Source organism: Triturus cristatus, chromosome 4_2 (assembly GCF_964204655.1).
Source record: "Triturus cristatus chromosome 4_2, aTriCri1.1, whole genome shotgun sequence".
NCBI classification, from domain to species: Eukaryota; Metazoa; Chordata; class Amphibia; order Caudata; family Salamandridae; genus Triturus; species Triturus cristatus.
Window position 1 is genome coordinate 490,924,242 of NC_140586.1, and position 18,384 is coordinate 490,942,625.

Below are 18,384 nucleotides of genomic sequence, written 5' to 3' on the forward strand. Positions count from 1 at the left end.
CAATTTTAAACGGAATCTTGCTTCAGAAGGCTCCATACGAAGATCAAGAGGAAGCCTATTCCAGTGTTTACAGGCCAAAAACCTAAAAGAAGCACCTCCGATCCTGGTCTTACGAACCCGGGGAAGTTGGAACCTCATAGCTCCCGCAGACCTAAGGTAGCGAACGGGGCGATGAAGGGTAAGAAGGTTACGCAGATAGCCAGGGCCTTTACCCTGAGCTATGCGATGGGCTAAGCAAAGAGCCTTGAACCTAATTCGCTCCTCAATGGGGAGCCAGTGGAGTTCATAAAGAGCCTTTTTTCCTGATGCTCTGCGTGGGAGGTTGAGCACCATACGTGCGGCGGCATTTTGCACACGCTGGAGTTGGTGAATACCTTTTTTGCTAAGCCCCAAAAGGAGAGCATTGCCATAGTCCAGGTGAGGCGTGACTAAGGCATGAATGAGTGTCTTTCTGGCACTGATGGGGAGTAACTCTAGGATTTTCCGAAGAGTTTTGAGTATGCCAAAGCATTTGCACGTGACTTTACTGATTTGATGCTTAAAAGAGAACTCCGTGTCCAGCATAATCCCCAGGTTTCTAACGGACTGAACCGGCTGAGGAGTATCCCCCAGTTGTGTAGGCCACCAGGCCTGTGACCAAGCAGAGGGGGATTTCCCAACAACAAGAATTTCAGTTTTGTCGCCATTAAGGCGTAGACAGTTGTTGTTCATCCACCCAGCTACGGAGAGCATACAGTTGGAGAAATTTGTGGCCACATCTGACTGGTTATCGGTGAGTTTGATTATTAATTGGGTATCGTCAGCATAAGTGACGATATCCACTCCGAAGGCTTCCACAATACGAGCTAAAGGCTCCATGTAAAGATTAAACAGTGTAGGGCTTAAACTGGAGCCTTGAGGGACTCCATGTTTGAGCTTTCTGAGGGAGGATTTATAAGGGGGGCAGTGCACCTGGAAACTTCTGTTGGCTAAAAAGGATTTAATCCATTCCAGTGCAGATCCCGTCACTCCCCTTTCCGAGAGGCGAGACAGCAGCGTTGAGTGCAGTACCGTATCAAAGGCTGCACTTAGATCAAGTAAAACCAACGCTGCCGTCTGCCCCTCGTCAGCTAGTTGTCTCAGGCACTCAGTAGAGCAGAGGACCGCAGATTCCGTGGAGTGGCCCGCTCTGAATCCTGACTGAGTAGGGTGGAGAAGAGAATTATCCTCCACAAATATCATAATTTGAATGTTAACTACCTTTTCTGCAACTTTTGCACAGAAAGGAAGGAGGGAGATCGGGCGCAGATTTTGAAGCTGGGAAATATGCATTGAAGGTTTTTTCTTCAGAGGGATTACTTGAGCCCTTTTCCAAGCATCAGGCACATAACACTCCTGGAAAGAAAGAGTGATGAGGTGATCAATCTGATCGATTGTACTTTCTATGGCCCCCTTGCAGTGTTTAGGAGATATAACATCGAGTGGGGAGCCAGACCGGATGCTATTCATAATGGTGAGCAGCTCCTGCCTCTCCGGAACTAAAAAACATGTCAGAGAGGGTTTAGATGCATGGTCGTATTGCGCACCATAATGACTAGTGGACGGATTACCAACAAAAGTGGCATGAATCGTGTCAACCTTTTTCATAAAAAAGTCCGCAATGTCGTCACATAGCTCATTTGAGTAGGTGTCTTGAGCCACCAATCTGCCTGGAGTGGTAAGTTCTTTATAGATAGAGAACAGTTCCTTGGTGGGATTCTTTGCAAGTTCAATGCGTTCCTTAAAGAAGGCGCCTCTAGCTGCTCTTATTAATTTATGGTATATTTTTAGTTCATTTTTATATTTCAGCAAGTCTTCGGGGGAATAGTGTTTTCTCCAACCACGTTCCAAATTTTTGCATTTGGCTTTTGCGACCATAAGATCTTTAGAAAACCAGGGGGCAGTCTTGGATTTTCTGGCAGGAGGCTTGGTTGTCCATGGAGCAACCGAATCCAAAGCCCTGGACATCCATGTCTCATAGGTATTCCACGCCTTAAGCAAAGTTTTGCTAGATGGGGGAGGATCCGCAAGTAAAGCGGCTTGAAAATCCTCCGGCGTGAACTTTCTCCAGTCCCTACGCTTTAGGGGCTTGGACTTAGTCATTTATCATAATCATTTAGCAAGGACAAATCTTACTTTACTTACAAGTCCTAATTGGTATACTCTTGAGAATAGGACCCATTTTCATATCTTTGTCTACTATTGCTGGGGGCAACCGTTTATTCACCTTTGAGCCTCCACAATACACATATAAACTGCCCACTACTAAAATAGACTACCTGCAGGGGTTATCCGGCATCTTAACCCTTCCTAGAGATTTGTACTAAATCTTTTTCAACACCAAGATCGCCTAAATGCCTACATCTGTCAGTGGCTTTTTAATGTTTAGTTGGACAGGTGTGTAACCCCAACTCTCCATATGTAGATAGATGTATATACATTGATTCATACTACATACATGCATGTATATTTCTTGCAGTTTTGAACTTAGCTCATAATAATAGAACTTCTTATTAAATGTCAGAGTGGTCATGGAATTATATTGCAAAATGGTGATTATTAACACATAGGCTAAATGGTTTTCTTTAATGTTCCACATGTATTTGCACACCTAGCATACTTCATGTAGACATGCACTACATTTTTTTAAAAGAGTTCACAGGTGAGGTAGAAAAAAGGAAGACATCAAAGAAAAACATGTATTTTAAATAAGAACAAGTAATGCAAAAACATAATGGCATTTTCTGAATTTACTACCATGGAAAGCAGCTGTATAGATGGGTGTGGCGTTAGGATCCAGGAACTGCATGCAGTCCATGGACTATATTATACATAGTGACCTGGACATCTGCACCCGGTTTTTACTCCCTGGCCACATTGGTAATATAGAAGGGGCCACAGAGACTTGTGCAGTTCCATCTGTTATATGGCTCACTTTGGTGCTTATCGTGAGACGTCTCGCTCCCAGTGGGATTTGCCCTGTTTTGCATGGAGGCATGGCTCTAATGTATCCTTTGCCTTTTTTCCAGTGAAGTATTGCATTCATATTACTGTGGGCTCAGTGGCAAAAAGGTCAAGTGATGCACTGACTTTGTGCCACGTAAAGGTCGCTCCTTGTTAGGGTGTTTGGGGGCTCCCAGACACCCCAATCATCCCCTCTCCTGATAGATGCAGTCATTAAATGCATTTACTTGCAGGAGAATCTTTGCTCCCAATGGCACAGAAGCCAGATGACTACCACCAGCGAAAGGCATGCCAGCGGCTTCAAACTGGTGATCTGCCTACCACTAATGTGCTCTCCTCATCCCAGAGCACCCACCTAAGGGTGCACTTCCATGCAGACCAGGGCAATTCTCCCAATTATTAACATAGCACCAGGAGCTATTTTTTGCCCAACCCTCAATATGTCAGATCGTTTATAATCAGTTTTTAAAACAGTCCCATGCTCTCCATGCCACTGGAATCAAGCTATCCTGGCTGAAGAGTGGTGAAACCCCGAAACCGGTCCTAGGATGCTTGTTTCCAGCCCAGGGAGGACCGGGCTTGGCAGTTCCGGCTGGACTGTACCCATGAGGCACAGGGTCAAGACTGATTTGCATATGGCTGGCTTCATACTGGAAAGGCATGGTGAGCAAAAAAACGATGGATTTAGGCCCAGATCTCTGTACTAGGGTGAATGTATGACATTGTTCTGCATTCTGTCCATCAACTGTTGTTTTTGCATTTGTCACCCCGAGTGGGAAGGGTATGCTCAGACGTGGGTCCTGTGCTCTCCATGCCACTGGAATCAAGCTATCCTGGCTGAAGAGGGGTGAAACCCCGAAACCGGTCCTAGGATGCTTGGTTCCAGTCCAGGGAGGACCTGGCTTGGCAGTTCGGGCTGGACTGTTCCCATGAGGTACAGAGTTAAAAAAAAAACGATGGATTTAGGCCCAGATCTCTGTACTGGGGTGAATGTATGACATTGTTCTGCATTCTGTCCATCAACTGTTGTTTTTGCATGTTATGATTTAGCCACACGTCGTCCCTCAAAGCTAGATATAATAAACGAAGTCTGTGGTACGAAGCTATATCCTCATTATATTAATATAATGAGCTGGAACATCGCTGTAGTACACTCAAAGTTAAAACAATCTTAGTGCATTTCATTGATCAATAATTTTGATATAATTCTTCTCCAGGAAAGGTGGTCAATTACCCCTGTGCCTAGTGATGGTTTTTTATGCTATTCTAACCAGGACATTACATCACATCAGGTAGAGCTGGCCCCTCAACCTGGTTTGAACTTTTTTTTAATGCAGTGAGTGCCCTTATCGAGATCAATTGTAAATTGGTCCAAGATTTTCAGGGTGTTCGAATGAAATTCATTTTAATATAATCAATTTTTATGATAATGAATTTGTAAACTCAAATATGCCAAATTATTTTCAAGGCTGTTTAAACTTATGGATAGTTTGCTTTTAAGTAAGTAATTCCAAATTGTTTAATTTGTGGAGATTTCATTGCAAAAGTATGCACTAGCACATTTTATTTGTACATGGTTGCCAACTACTCATCTGTTCCGGTGTTTAGCGTACAATCTGATATTAGTGCCAAATTATTTGGCAAATTCATATCAACACATGACCTAATCAAGGTTCATGAAAAATCCACTTTTCCGACTCCTGAAAACCCTACCAATTTTGGGCGCGGGTGTGCCTCTGCCATCAATTATATTATCATGTTGCAAGTCTGTATGAATTACTTTTTCTGCAGTGATATCCTGGATACTAATCATGGGGACCATAATCCGCACATTATATCATTCTTAACCCCACAATTTTCTGCGAGTATGCATGCAGTTCATTCTCGTCATCCAATGCCACAATGTAATGGTTTCAGATTAGCCTGCCATCTTTCTAATCCCTCTTTTTTCTTCTTAGAAGCTATGATTAAATCAAATCTTAGGGGCAGATTTACAACTTCTGGCGCATCTCTGCAAATCAGCAGGGATGCGCCAGAACAGATGCGTCACGTAATGCCCCCTTGCGTCATCACGGATGCGTCGAATTTACAATGCGGCGCACCATGGGGCAAGGAGGGGAAGATGCGTGACGCATCTTGTGGCGTACGGGCGGCGCATTGCTGGAATCGCGTCGCAACCGCGACGCAAATCCTGCAATGCACAGGCGCCGCCCATACTTAACGTGATGCGTCACTCCTTACGCCTGCTTCAAGCAGGCGTAAGGATTTGACGCAGCAGCATCGTAAAACTGACTCCGTGAAATCTTGTAGATTTCAATGCGTCAGTTTTACGGGGCTTTCCTGCGAGGGAACGCCCACCCTGCGACAGAACGCCCACATGAAACCTGACGCAGGTTTCATGTGGCTCAGGGCTTTACAACGTGACGCAGCTGCATAGATGCGTCACGTTGTAAATAAGTTGCAACGTGGCGCATGGTTTACGCCACCGCTGTGTCACAAAAGTGACGCAACTGCGGCGTAAAAGTGTTGCAAGGGGCTTGTAAATCTGCCCCTGTGTACTTTTATTGCCTTCCTGTCCAACACTGTTAGTCCTGTTCCAGTGATGGACGGAGTACTTTTTTTTATTTTGTGGCTGCATTAATTATGTTCTTTCAAAACCCCAAGCTTCTTTGCTGGTTCCATCCACACATTGGTTTGTGCCCTCTGCTCTTCTGCCAATAAATGTCCACGTGATGCGCTAGCAAGAAGATTAAGAGAAGAGGTTACAACCTGCCAGACATGTAACAAGTATCTGTTGAATAAGAGGAAAAAGGAATTGACAAGTCTGTAATGGAAAAGATATACTGAGGCAGCAAGAAAACACAGCCCCAAAATATTTTGTCAGTAGGTAAACTCCATTAAAAATAGTGACTACACCTATCTATATTAAGCACCGACATTAAAGATTCATCATGAGTATCACATGATCATTCGATTTATAGCATACATGCAGATCTGAATTGTGCTACCAACTTTTTACATAGTTCTGCAACTGACCTCGGAGTCTGTTTTAACTCTGATTAAGGTATTTTAGCTGTATGACAGAGTTAATCTGGCAAGGCCCTTTGGCCTGACAGTGTTCCAATGGATCTTTTTAAATGTACCCTGGACATATGGGTTCCTCTTTTAACTAATATGTTTAATAATTGATGTATTAGTAACTTACCTTGTTCTTGTGCTTCATCTATTATTGTCCCAATTTTGAGGAAGGAATCGTTTTGAACCTTGCAGTTACAGGCCAAACTCACTTATTGATTTTTCATTTAAGATGTGAGGCAGAGTGATTTTTGATGGAATGTGAGACTAGGTCAACTCAAAAAAATATTTGGTTCTTTGTAAGTATGGTTTTAGAGAACATCCGAGAGAAGCACTGTGAAGCAATGACTTCATCTTAACTTATCAATTGGTACATATAACACTGCCAGGCTCAAGGGAACTCCCATCCCTGTGCTATTATATGCTGATGAAGAGGTCCTGTCGGCTGCGCCAGAGGCAGTGTGTAACTTATTCATACAGTAATAGCATGAAAACACAACACAGGAAAATTCCCACGCCTATTTAGAACAATAGAGGATCTTCTCATAACTCAATCAAGACCAAATGACAAAAATGCATTCAGTAGAACTGGAGATATGCAAGTTTAAAGATTTAAGTGAAAACTCCTCCTGGCAGAGTCCACAGATCTAGAAGTGTACTGAAGATCTGAGGTGTGAGGTCCAATATTATATATCTATATAGAAGCTTCTAGAGTTTTCTACTCCCCCTGAGGTGTCAGCCTTTCCCTAGCTCACTTCCATGGCCCCAGCTTGTCCGGGGTCAAAAAAGGCCAGTATCAAACCCTTTGTGAGAGTGCTCAAGCAAAGCCTTTGTGACGTGCAAGGATGGTAGGTGACAGCTCCCCGCCTCATTACTCAGAGTGGCCAATCTTGCCAACACCTAGCTTCTATTTGTCTCACTGTCTGGAAGCAATACACAAAGATCAACTGCAGCTATACCTAGTCATGTGACTCGGGAACAGGCTGCAAGCACCAAATGGTTAGGAAAAGAAAATGCCAACTTTCTGAAAGGGACATTTTTAGAAATGTAACTAAAAATCTAACTTTACCATTAAAGAGGGCTCTTAATTACAATTCTTTAAACACCAATCTCAAACTGTCTACCTCCTCCCAATAGATAGTTATCATTTATTAAACATAATAAGTTAACTCTAATGTTATCTTATGGGGGAGGTAGGGCTTGCAGTAGTGAAAAATGAACTTAGGACTTTTTCAATACCAGGACATGTAAAATGTAAAAGTACTTGTCCAACATTTCAAATGCACTGCATCCTGCCCTCCGGAATGTGCAGGGCCTACCCTAGGGGTGACTTACATGTTTACAGAGGAAGGGTTGGGCCTGGCAAAAGGTTTATTTTGCCCTGTAAAATCAAACACACAGGCTGTAATGGCAGTCCTGACACAAGTTTAAAGGGCTACTTAGGCAATGACTCTAGCAAGCCCACTAATAGCATTTAATTTACAGGCCCTGGGTACAGGTAGTACCACTTCACAAGAGACTTACAAATAAATTAAATGTGCCAATTAGCTGTAAGCAAATGTCACCATGTTTTAAGGAGAGAGCGCAAGCACTTCAGCACTCGTTAGCAGAGGTAAAGTGCACAGAGTCCTTAAGCCAGCAAAACGAAGTCAGCAAAACAGGAGGGCTACGGACAAAAAGTAAGGTGAGAACCACACCAAGGATACCCGGATTAACAAACAATAATAATGAGATAACTAATAAAATCAATAATAATAATAATAATAATAATAATACATATTGTTATTATTATCTTCTTCTTCTTCTTCTTCTTCTTCTTCTTCTTCTTCTTCTTCTTCTTCTTCGTCTTCTTCTTCTTCTTCTTCTTCTTCTTCCCTAATTATTGTACAACATAAACTACTGTTTAGTCACTGTAACGATAAATAAATACATATTGCTCTATATTTGAAAATTATCTGGATACACCTATAATGAATACAATAACTTATCAAAGCTTAATCTTAAAATTGCATTAGCAAACCGCATTCTCCAATTTAATGGATAGGATAATTGATTAGCACAAATGTATATTTGCTTTACTGATATTAGTAATTCAGTACATAATAAAGTTCTGCATCCTGCATTGGTAAGTTCATTTTGATTACACTGTTTATCAAGTGACTCTTTTATCACTTCTTAAAACATAATTGCTCAAAAGTAAGACTAATCAGTTGTGTTTTTTATGAGACAAGCATTCCACAATATTTATAATCCATATGTTTTTCAGGGCACCATAGAGAACATTGTCACATCTTCAGACAATGGCGTCATCAAATGTTCTTTCATCACCAGAAATAAAATTGCAACTCCGCATGGAAATGCCAGCAGTTCATTCTATATATTTTTGACTAGTGGCCCTTCTCAGAACGGTAAGTCATGGTACTCATTGATTGTAATTTTCAGACAATTTCACCTCACAAATTAACAAGAATATTAGTTTTTTTGTTGTTGTTAAAAATTCTTTATTTAAGAAAGTAGCGAAACGGTACAGAGTGAAATGATGTGCATCTCCTCAAGCATTATGTGAGCACAATATATAAAACAATATAACAATATACCTAAACGATTAAACAGTTTAGTGTAAACAACCAGATGCTATGAGTCGAAAAAAAAACTAACAATATCGAACTGTAGAATTTTTAAAAACATTTTTAGAATGAAGATGAGAGAAAAATGAGAGTGAGATGAGTAAGAAGAAAAGAAGGAGAAAGGAAGGAGAAAAAGAAGAAAATTATGTACAAGGATAGAGTAACCGTTAGCAATCATCTTTAATATCTGAACAACCAGGCAAAAACAGTGGTTACCTCATATAGGGTCCAAAGCGGTGCACACAGGTCTAGGCAAAGCAACAGTTCTGGATAGATATGAAGTGAGAGGAAGCCAGAACAGGTATCTTTTAGTCGTTAAAGGTAATGTAGTAGCATGGGCTTTGTCCAGCCTGTGATGATGCCATATTAGGTTACACCAAGCAATAAAAGAGATTTTTGAGCTGTCTTTCCAGTTATATGTGATAATTGGTAAAGCAAGAGCTACCTTTAAATCAATACATTTCCCAGTTAACTTCTGAGAATGCCAGAGAGGGGACACACCACCCTTGAGAGATGAACAATGTTAAACACAATATTTGTAGATAATATGTTATTAATCTGATCCCAAACAGGTAACCAGAAACTCCAAACTCGGGGACAGTAAAAAAAACTTGCAAAAAATCCCTATTGTCTTGTGCACATGACCAACATTTGGTGTCAGTGATAAGGTGAAATTGGTTTAAACATGTGGGAATGTAGTATAGTCTGTTATAAAAATAGCATAGAGTTTGAGTAGTGGCTGCAGAGGGGGATGTAACGTGTATCCCCCAATTGTACCCAAAATATGTTGAGAAAATTATTGATTCAAATCCAATGCCCATCGTAGTTCGGTTTTAGATTTAGGGCTGTTCTTAGGCAAAAGGCATAATAGCTTATATATATAAGATGCCTTCACCTTTGAGGAAAGATCAATGGGAGACCTTGAAGGCAATGGAAAGATTGATGAGGAATAAGGTTGTGAATGGAACTGAAGAATGGATGGGCCTAATAAGTTCGTATTGAACCTCATAGAAGGGTGAAACACTGTAATTAAGTTGAATGCCCCTAAAGTTTAACACAGAATCATTTGAAATTATATGGTCAAATATTATTATTCCTTTATCAATCTATTCCTTCCAATAGAGGGCGGATTGTTCAATTTAATGTGTTTATTATACCATATCAGGGTTTGTAGAAAATTCTCTAATGAGGAATAAGACTTAAGGGCTAGAGGAGTAACCACGGAGAGAGAATGTTGAAGTAGGGGATTAAAGAAGGTCCTAGGGGCAAGAGAGATATGTGCCACCTCCTAAGTGAAAAAGGGGCACTACAAACTTGTCCCAATTGGCCCCATACTGTACATTCATCCAGAGAAGGAACTGAAAAAGAGGTCCAAATTTGCGTGAGAGAAAAAGCAGAGTGGTATCTTCTGTAAGCAGGAAAATTAATCTCACCATCATTCCTAGCTTGTTGGAGCCTTAATAAAGACATTTTTGATTTACGTTTGTTCCATAAGAAGGATTGAAGTAAACGATTAACAGACTTAAAAAAAAACAGAGGGATCTTGACAGGAAGCATGTACAAATAAAAATTAATTATTGGTAACATCATCATTTTGATTGTTGCAATCTCCACCCCAGGATAAAACAAAGGAGACCAAGCAAGGGACATATTGGCAATTTTTAAATCTAACCTGCTCTAGATCAATTTGAATAGTTTTTTTGATGGAGTTAGAGTATAGAACCCCTAAACATTTGATAGGTGTTGAGGTCCAGGTAAAACCTGTATCCTTGAACATATCAAGAAGACAGTACTTATTTAATGGCAATACCTCTGACTTTTTTATATTAAGTTTAATAAACGGAAAAAAGCAGGAAGCATATTTAATGGGTCAGACACATACAGTAACACATGATTTGCATTCGCATTGAATTTAACTTCCAAATGCTTGTTGTAAATTGAAACGACGATGTGATTAAGCATTTACTAAAGACATTAATTCCCCTTTTATAGATCGTGTTTTCCCTGTTATGTTGACCGAAGTTCGGACTCCATTTTGTATTGTCATGCTTCCACGTGTTCCCCACGAGAAGAGTCCAACCTCTGTGTTAGTTGCTCTTGTAATCTGCCTAGTAACAGTCTATAAATAGTTCCTCTGTCCATTTGGCACATGCCCAGATTTGACCACATCTGTTATCAGTTAGCCTTGCTTGACCATGTTTTCGCGGGCTCAAGGAGTGTGTTAGCTCCGCCCACATATTGATTCAGTATCGAAAATGACCATAAATGGTAATGTTCTTCGGTCTCATGTTGTATCCACCCACTTATGAGCCCCTCTATTGTGTATAAAAGGGTACCATGTACGTAAGTTCTGTGTGCTACTCTATGCAATACTGAAGAGTGTTGTGTGGATTGTAGGACCACCCTTAAGGGTTAATAAATGCTGTCTTTGTACTTTGCAGTTTCCGTGCCAACTTCCTTGTAGATTCCATTACAGGAGAGCGAACCCTTGTGTCCTGCGGGCCTAGCTGGGGCCTGTATTCGTCAATTGGCGCCCGTCACGTGGGGCTCATCGGCGACTCGGATGCTCGAAGGACTGGTCGCGACGAAGGTGAGGAATTTGGCCGGGGACGTGATCACTGCCAGCGGCGTCTTAACCCTGGCATCCCGAGGTTTTTCTTCCTTCCCTTCCGAGCTGACCATCTGGGTGGCGCCGGTCCTCGACTGAGACCTCTTCTGTCGGTCTTGCCGTGAAAGCCGTTTGGGCGATTGTGGAGCTTGGCAGTTGGAATCTGGACTCTTGATTGGTAAGAACCGGTGTACGGTACTTGCTCCGAGTTTTTGAAGCCTGATCTGGCTATTTGAGTTTGATTTGTGATGACTAGTCATATTTTGTATTTGTCTTTGTGAATATATATGCGTTGCAACACATATAGGCAGGTAATGTGGAGAGATTTCTCCGGAGCTGTGTAACTTTGAACGGCGCAACGATTAAGTGCCATTTTTCTATAATATTGCATATTTTGCATTATTTCTGAGCATGCCTGCTTTCAGCGCACTCCGTAAGTGGTGTTGCTGTTTTGGGAACCGGTTGAACCTCGAGGAATCTGCTCCAGCTCCCCCAGAGGGGACTCCTAATAGGGATATGTATGTGAAGCATGGTCTTTCTTCCATAATGTACAGCACAGTATGGAGGAAATATACAAAAAAAGATCCTGAGTTGCGATGGCCTTTGTATGGATCGTTTGATATACGTAAGATTGAGTATGTGGAACAGTGTATGTGTAAGCGGCGTGCTCGTCAGGATATGTTTGAGTGTGTACGGTTGTGGGTGAAGGAGGTGCGTGAGCGAGAGAAGCGTGAGAAAGCGCTGTTTGATAAGGAACAACGGAAGAATGATCATGTGCGAGCACAGGAAGCGAAGCGTCGGGAGGACAGAGAGCAGACGGACAGGCAAGAGAAGGAGCGTAGGCTACAAGTTTCGGGTCAATACGCTGTTCGGCAGCCACTTTATCCTGTCCTTAATAATCTTGATGATGATTTTTATTTACTAGATCGTTCTCCGCCCCCTTATGTCGGCGCATCTGCTCCAAGGCCGCAAGATTCTGTCCCGGGTCCGGGTAAGGTAGATACGCGGTCCATGTTATCAGCCGAACAAATGGCTGAGCTTCGGCAACTTTCCTTCCGTGCACTTAAAGGCAAGATATCCATAGAGGAATTATTCCATACTTGGGGGCCGTGGCAGGAGAGAGATAAATTGTATTTTCTGGGTCATTTCGCGGAGGAAGTGATTGATGCTTTCCGGAAACGTTCTGGTGTTTTTGAGCCCGACGAAGTGTCATCGGATGCTAAAGCATTGCGTAATGGTGTTTTCTCTTTTTCTAAGGCTCCAGATACGGCTCGGCGGCTGTTCGCCTTGCGGGACGAGGTGCTGGTCTTTCAAGAGAAAGCGCGCCAGCGAGCAGGGGAGGAGAAGCAGTCGGATTCGTGCACAACAGAGGGCCACTCATCCACCTCCCAGTCAGATAAGGATGACATAGTGCATGTTAAACCAATGCGAGAGGCGGCGCCTTTGTATGTTCCTCCTAAAGGAGCGGGGACTAGCTCGGACATTACCTCCGCCGATGCTAAGGGATATTTTGTGTATAATTGGGTTTACACTCCATGGCATAGGGCTGATGTTATGGCATTGAAGAATGCGCTGCCCGACCCCTGCAAGAATCCAGCGGCCTTCTATGAAGAAGTTGAGGGGGCCTTGAATTCTTGCGTTATGACTTTAGCAGATATAGATTTGTTCTTTGGGCTTATTCTACCACCAGACATGTGGCGATCTGTGCGAAAGGTAGATGATGTTGCCACTTTTAAGGCTCGATGGTCTGAACTGGAGGATGAGGATAGGGAGAGGAAGCCTGCGCAGAAACCGCCCCAGAATATTTTAGATCTCCCTGCTGCTATTGTGGCTAAGCTGAAGACAATTATCCCCCCTAAAAAGATTGACTGGAATATGTTAGCTGCATGTAAACAGAAAGTTGACGAGTCAGTTACGGACTTCTTTACGCGCTTTGAGGAGACGTTTCACGATTTTAGTGGACAGTCGCTTACTGACGATACGGGACGCCACCTTTTTGCGGATAAATATGTGGCTAATCTGCTGCCGGCAGTTGCGGCCCGTCTAAAAGCGAGTGAAAGTTCTTGGTCCTCCGCTACACCGACGGCCCTCCTGACTATCGCCCAGTATTATGAGCGTCAGGAGCAAGAAGCAAAGGGCCAGGAGGAAAAGAAATCGAAAGATTTGAAAACAAAGGTGATGTTGGCACAAGTCTATGGCCCGCCTCGACGGGGTAGTAATAGAGGTAGGGGAGGAACTTATGGTCCTCCCTCGGGCCGATCTGATCTGAATAGGAACCAATGTGCGTATTGTAAGCAATCGGGTCATTGGGCTAGGGACTGCCCGGTGTTGCATGCATCGCGTCAGGGGCATACCCATGGTGGCCCGCGAGGTAGAGGGGGTTTCTCGAACTTTCGAGGGAACTCTAATGAACAGGCTCGTTTTGACTCTGCTGGGCAGCACCGAGATAGATCAAATGTTTTCGATCGCCAGCATCAGTATCAAGCGTCAGGGATTGACCGGTCGGGGTACCATGACTCTCAGCATGCATAGGAATGCGTTGGATGGGGGTTAGAATCAGTTGAGGTGCCGGTCGATCAGAAGGGCCCTTATGTATCGGCTGAAGTTTTGGGCTCTACTGATCAGTTCCTAGTGGATACAGGAGCGACACGTAGTGCGCTATCTAAGCAATTGGTTCCGGGGGCTCCCCCATCCGGCTTAATGGTCACATCGGTAGGGTTTGACGGTACACTCTCCCGAAGCCCTCTTTCACAGCCCCTCATGTTTAAGGTTGATTCTTTTTCTGCACCCTGTCCGTTTCTGCTTGCCCCGTACACACCGGACAATATTATGGGTCTTGATATGTTAAAGCATTTTAGGGCTACTATCCGCTGCTCCCCTGCTGGTGTGCGGGTAATATTGAATGACAATTACCCCCGGTCTGAACGGATGTGTGCGATGTCAGTAGATGCGCTGTTATCTACCCTCCCTCGTCCTTTGTGGGCAACTTCGGATACTGATGTAGGACAAATGGTGATTCCACCGGTCCACATTAGCGTCCAGGAGGGGGCGGTGTTACCACGCCTCCCACAGTACCGTATTTCCCAGGAGGGTGAGGAGGCTCTCATACAGATAGTGCAGGATTTGATAACGGTTGGGGTAGTCGAGGAAGTCCCCTACAACATTTGTAACAGTCCGATTCTTCCCATATTGAAAAAGGATACGGATGCCAGAGTTTATCGGTTTATAATTGATTTGAGAGAAGTGAACAAGATCGTGATACCTCAATACCCAGTGGTTTCCGATATCACGACGTTGCTTACCTTGGTCCCGCCTACGGCGACCATGTTCTCAGTGATTGATTTGAAGAATGCCTTCTTTTCCATTCCCATTCACCCTGATAGCCGATATCTTTTTGGGTTTACATTGAATAATAGATCTTATCGTTTCTGTAGGATTCCCCAGGGCTATACAGAAAGCCCTAGCATTTACAGTCAGGCTTTGAAACGACAATTGGATTCCTTTGTTCTGCTCGAGGGGGTCGCCCTCATTCAATATGTTGATGACATCTTGCTGGCGGCTGACACCCTGGAGTTGTGTGAAAAAAGTACGTTATCCTTACTTTCCTTTTTAGCGTCCCACAATCATAAGGTATCTAGGAAGAAATTGCAATTCTGTAGACCAAAGGTGACTTATTTGGGTCACCTTTTGTCTAAGGAGGGACGTGCACTCACACCGGATCGTATCCAAGTAATTTTGGATACACCGAGACCGTCCACACAGAAGGATGTGCGTGCATTTTTGGGCCTTGTTTCTTTTTGTAGGCAGTGGATATTGGGGTTTTCACACATAGCTAAGCCATTGTTAGCCCTCTTGACAAAGGACACGCCTATCCCAATCCCTTGGTCAGATGAGTGTGATACTGCCTTTCAGCAACTACGACAGGCCCTTTGTTCAGCACCAGTGTTAGGGACCCCGGATTATGCAAAACCCTTTTCGTTGTATGTGCATGAGAAAGATGGATGTGCATTGTCAGTTTTAGTGCAGATGCACGGCGATAAGCAGCGCCCATGTGCATATTTTTCGGCTGTACTTGATCCTGTCGCCCGAGCATTACCAGGGTGTTTTCGCTCGGTTGCGGCGACAGCTGTGTCAATACGCCAAAGCGAGGGAATTGTGTTATCTCATAAGCTGTTGGTATTAGTCCCCCATGCTGTCGATGCCCTGCTCAATCAAACGAAGACGCAGCATTTGACCAGCGCCCGTTTAAGGGGATATGAGTTGACGCTTTTGGCTCCTCATATTACGTTGAAAAGGTGCGTAACGTTAAACCCGGCAACATTGTTGCCATACCCCGAAACCCAGCCTGAGGCGCGGAAAGCGCATGATTGTATTCTCGTGACTGAGGAACAAACAAAGGGTCGTATTGATCTCCAGGATACGCCCTTTCCAGATGTAGATGGAGAACTGTGGGTGGATGGATCCTGTCTGAAGCTACCAGATGGTACGACTTCAGCAGCATATGCAATTACCACATTACAAACGATAGTGGAGACAGCACGAATACCACAGAAATCAGCTCAAGCAGCGGAACTGATAGCATTAACACGAGCATGTGAGCTCAGTACAGGACTATGTGTGAATGTTTATACAGATAGCCGCTATGCCTTCGGAGTAGCGCATGACTTCGGCCTACTCTGGAAGGAGAGAGGGTTTTTAACGTCACATGGAGTTCAGATAATGCATGGAGAGTTAGTTCACAATCTTTTAGCTGCACTGACATACCCGAAGAAAATTGCCATCGTTAAGTGTAGCGCCCATAGGAAAGTGGTTGATAAAGTTGGAGAAGGGAATGCGTTAGCGGATCGAGTAGCACGGGAGACTGCGATGCAGCCCGGTACTACTGCCATGTATGTAGTGAAGTCACAGGTGGAGAGATGGCATGATGCAAAGGAGGAAGTGCGAGAAATGCAAAGGACCGCTTCTGACAAAGAGCGGGAACAATGGGCTAGCGAGGGAGAACTGGATGACGAGGGTTGCTGGAGAAATAAACAGATGGATAGATGGAAATTACCCACGGCCTTTGTACAACCTATGGTTCAGATGGCACATGGGCTAGCACATGTTGGAGCTTCCGCAATTGTGAAATTGCTTACCCAAGTCTGGGAGCATCCAGAGATTGCTAGCACAGCGAAGAGGGTGGTGCAGACCTGTATGATCTGCCTGAGGTACAACCCAGGAAAGGGGACTCGAACTCCAGCAGGAGGATTTGTGACACCCACTGCACCCTTTGAGGTTCTGCAGATGGATTACATCCAGCTGGAGCGCTGTAATAATCTGAAGTATGCTCTAGTAGTGGTTTGCGCCTTCAGCAAATGGGTTGAAGCGTACCCTACGAAAGACAATACTGCAATGACTACTGCGAAGCTGCTGCTGAAGGAGTTCTTCCCCCGATATGGCGTTTGTAGACTTCTGTGGAGTGATAACAGCCCGCACTTTGTAGCGGATGTTATAAAGTATGTCTTGAAGGGCCTAGGCATCACTCAGAAGTTCCACGCCGTGTTTCACCCTCAGTCTGCAGGCCTAGTTGAGAAGTATAATGGTACACTGAAGCTTAAGATCGCCAAAATTCAAGCTTCGACGTCTTTGACTTGGCCAGACGCTCTGCCACTGGCGCTATTGTCAATTAGATCAGTACCGCACTCTCGAACTGGCCTTACACCATATGAGGTTGTCTTTGGACGCCCAATGAATATTTGGGGTCCGCCAAAACCTAAGGCTGTGCATGATGTACCTTGTGTGATGATGAGTGATTATCTGGCACAGTTAACGGATAACTTGGTTTCTATTCATCAACAGGTCCGGGAGGCGCTCCCTGATCGGTCTACCGGCAAAGGACATGGTCTCCGGCCTGGTGACCATGTCATGGTGAAAGTCTTCGACAGAACGAACAGTTTGGAGCCGAGATGGGTGGGCCCTGAGCAGGTCCTCCTCGCAACGAGGACGGCTGTGCGAGTCTCCAACAGAAAGAATTGGATCCACTCTCTGCACTGTAGGAAGGTGCCGCCCGGATTGGTGGAACCTGCCGTGCTGACCGATCAACGAGAAATTTTGGCTGCAGAGACAGGCCGTGCTGCGGAGCCAAACGCCACTGAGGAGCTCTTTCCGGACCACACGACTACTGGAGGAAGGCGATATCATCTTCGACCAAGGAAGTGAGTTCTCCAGTACCGGGACATACTGTCAGGACGGCCCTTGGGTTAGTGAAACGGAGAGCCGATGAGGCAAGGGGGGGGGATCAGCCCTGCATTAGTGTAGCGACACCCGTCTTGGCCCGCTGGTGAAGAAATCAACCGCTGCCCAAGGGGAAGAGTTCTGACAGACTTTTAGTTTCAGGAAGATATTGGGTTTTATTTTTGATTTGATATGGAGAAAAAGAAAATCCTTTGTGCATTAGGGTTCATGTTGACAGTAGCCATTGTTGGGATAACCACATGGTTCGTGGAGGATGTAACTCCCGCTCGGAAGATTCTTGTGTTGACAACTCCGGTGCCTGAGGAGCACTACTTTTATACATTACCGTATCAAGAGTTGAAGCATCGACAATCTTACTTGAATAACACTTTCATCCAGATGCTGCATCATACCCACGTTGCTACGAATGCTACGAACTGTTGGATATGTGGGATGATGCCAGCTCATCAGAAGAAAGGAGGAACGCCATTTATACCACTTCCTTTCTCTCATAATGGCTCTTGTAGAGCATGGTATACTTTGCTTTTTGCCACTCGGAAACCGACAGTGGGACGATTGCTCTTCAGACTCAATAAAGAATGTCATCAAGACAAAAATGGGTATCCACAAGCGAATGGGACAATTTGGGAGTGGGAAGAGTACCGACCAGACAATGAATCCATTCCCTACATCTTCACGAACACAAGAGACACTGTGGGAAAGGACAAATTTGTGATTCAAGTAGCACAAGCTCAGGCGGACCTGTGCGTCCAGAGTGTGGGTTTCATCCCTGTTGGTGTTAGTGATTGCATTACTGTTCTGAATATTGATGGGTTGAACAATAGTACCTTCTTAGCCTCCCATAATACGTACTTTGTG

The 18,384-nt window shown here is 44.2% G+C and overlaps 1 protein-coding gene across 1 annotated transcript in view; it reads left to right on the forward strand.

Annotated features, from left to right (window-relative positions):
* LOC146834591 (ferric reductase 1-like) overlaps positions 1-18,384 on the forward strand; it is a 285,647-nt gene that overhangs the window by 130,506 nt on the left and 136,757 nt on the right. Inside the window, exon 7 of the mRNA XM_085600125.1 lies at positions 8,324-8,465. Coding sequence (XP_085456251.1) covers positions 8,324-8,465 — 142 coding nt within the window. The remainder of the gene's footprint in view (positions 1-8,323; positions 8,466-18,384) is intronic.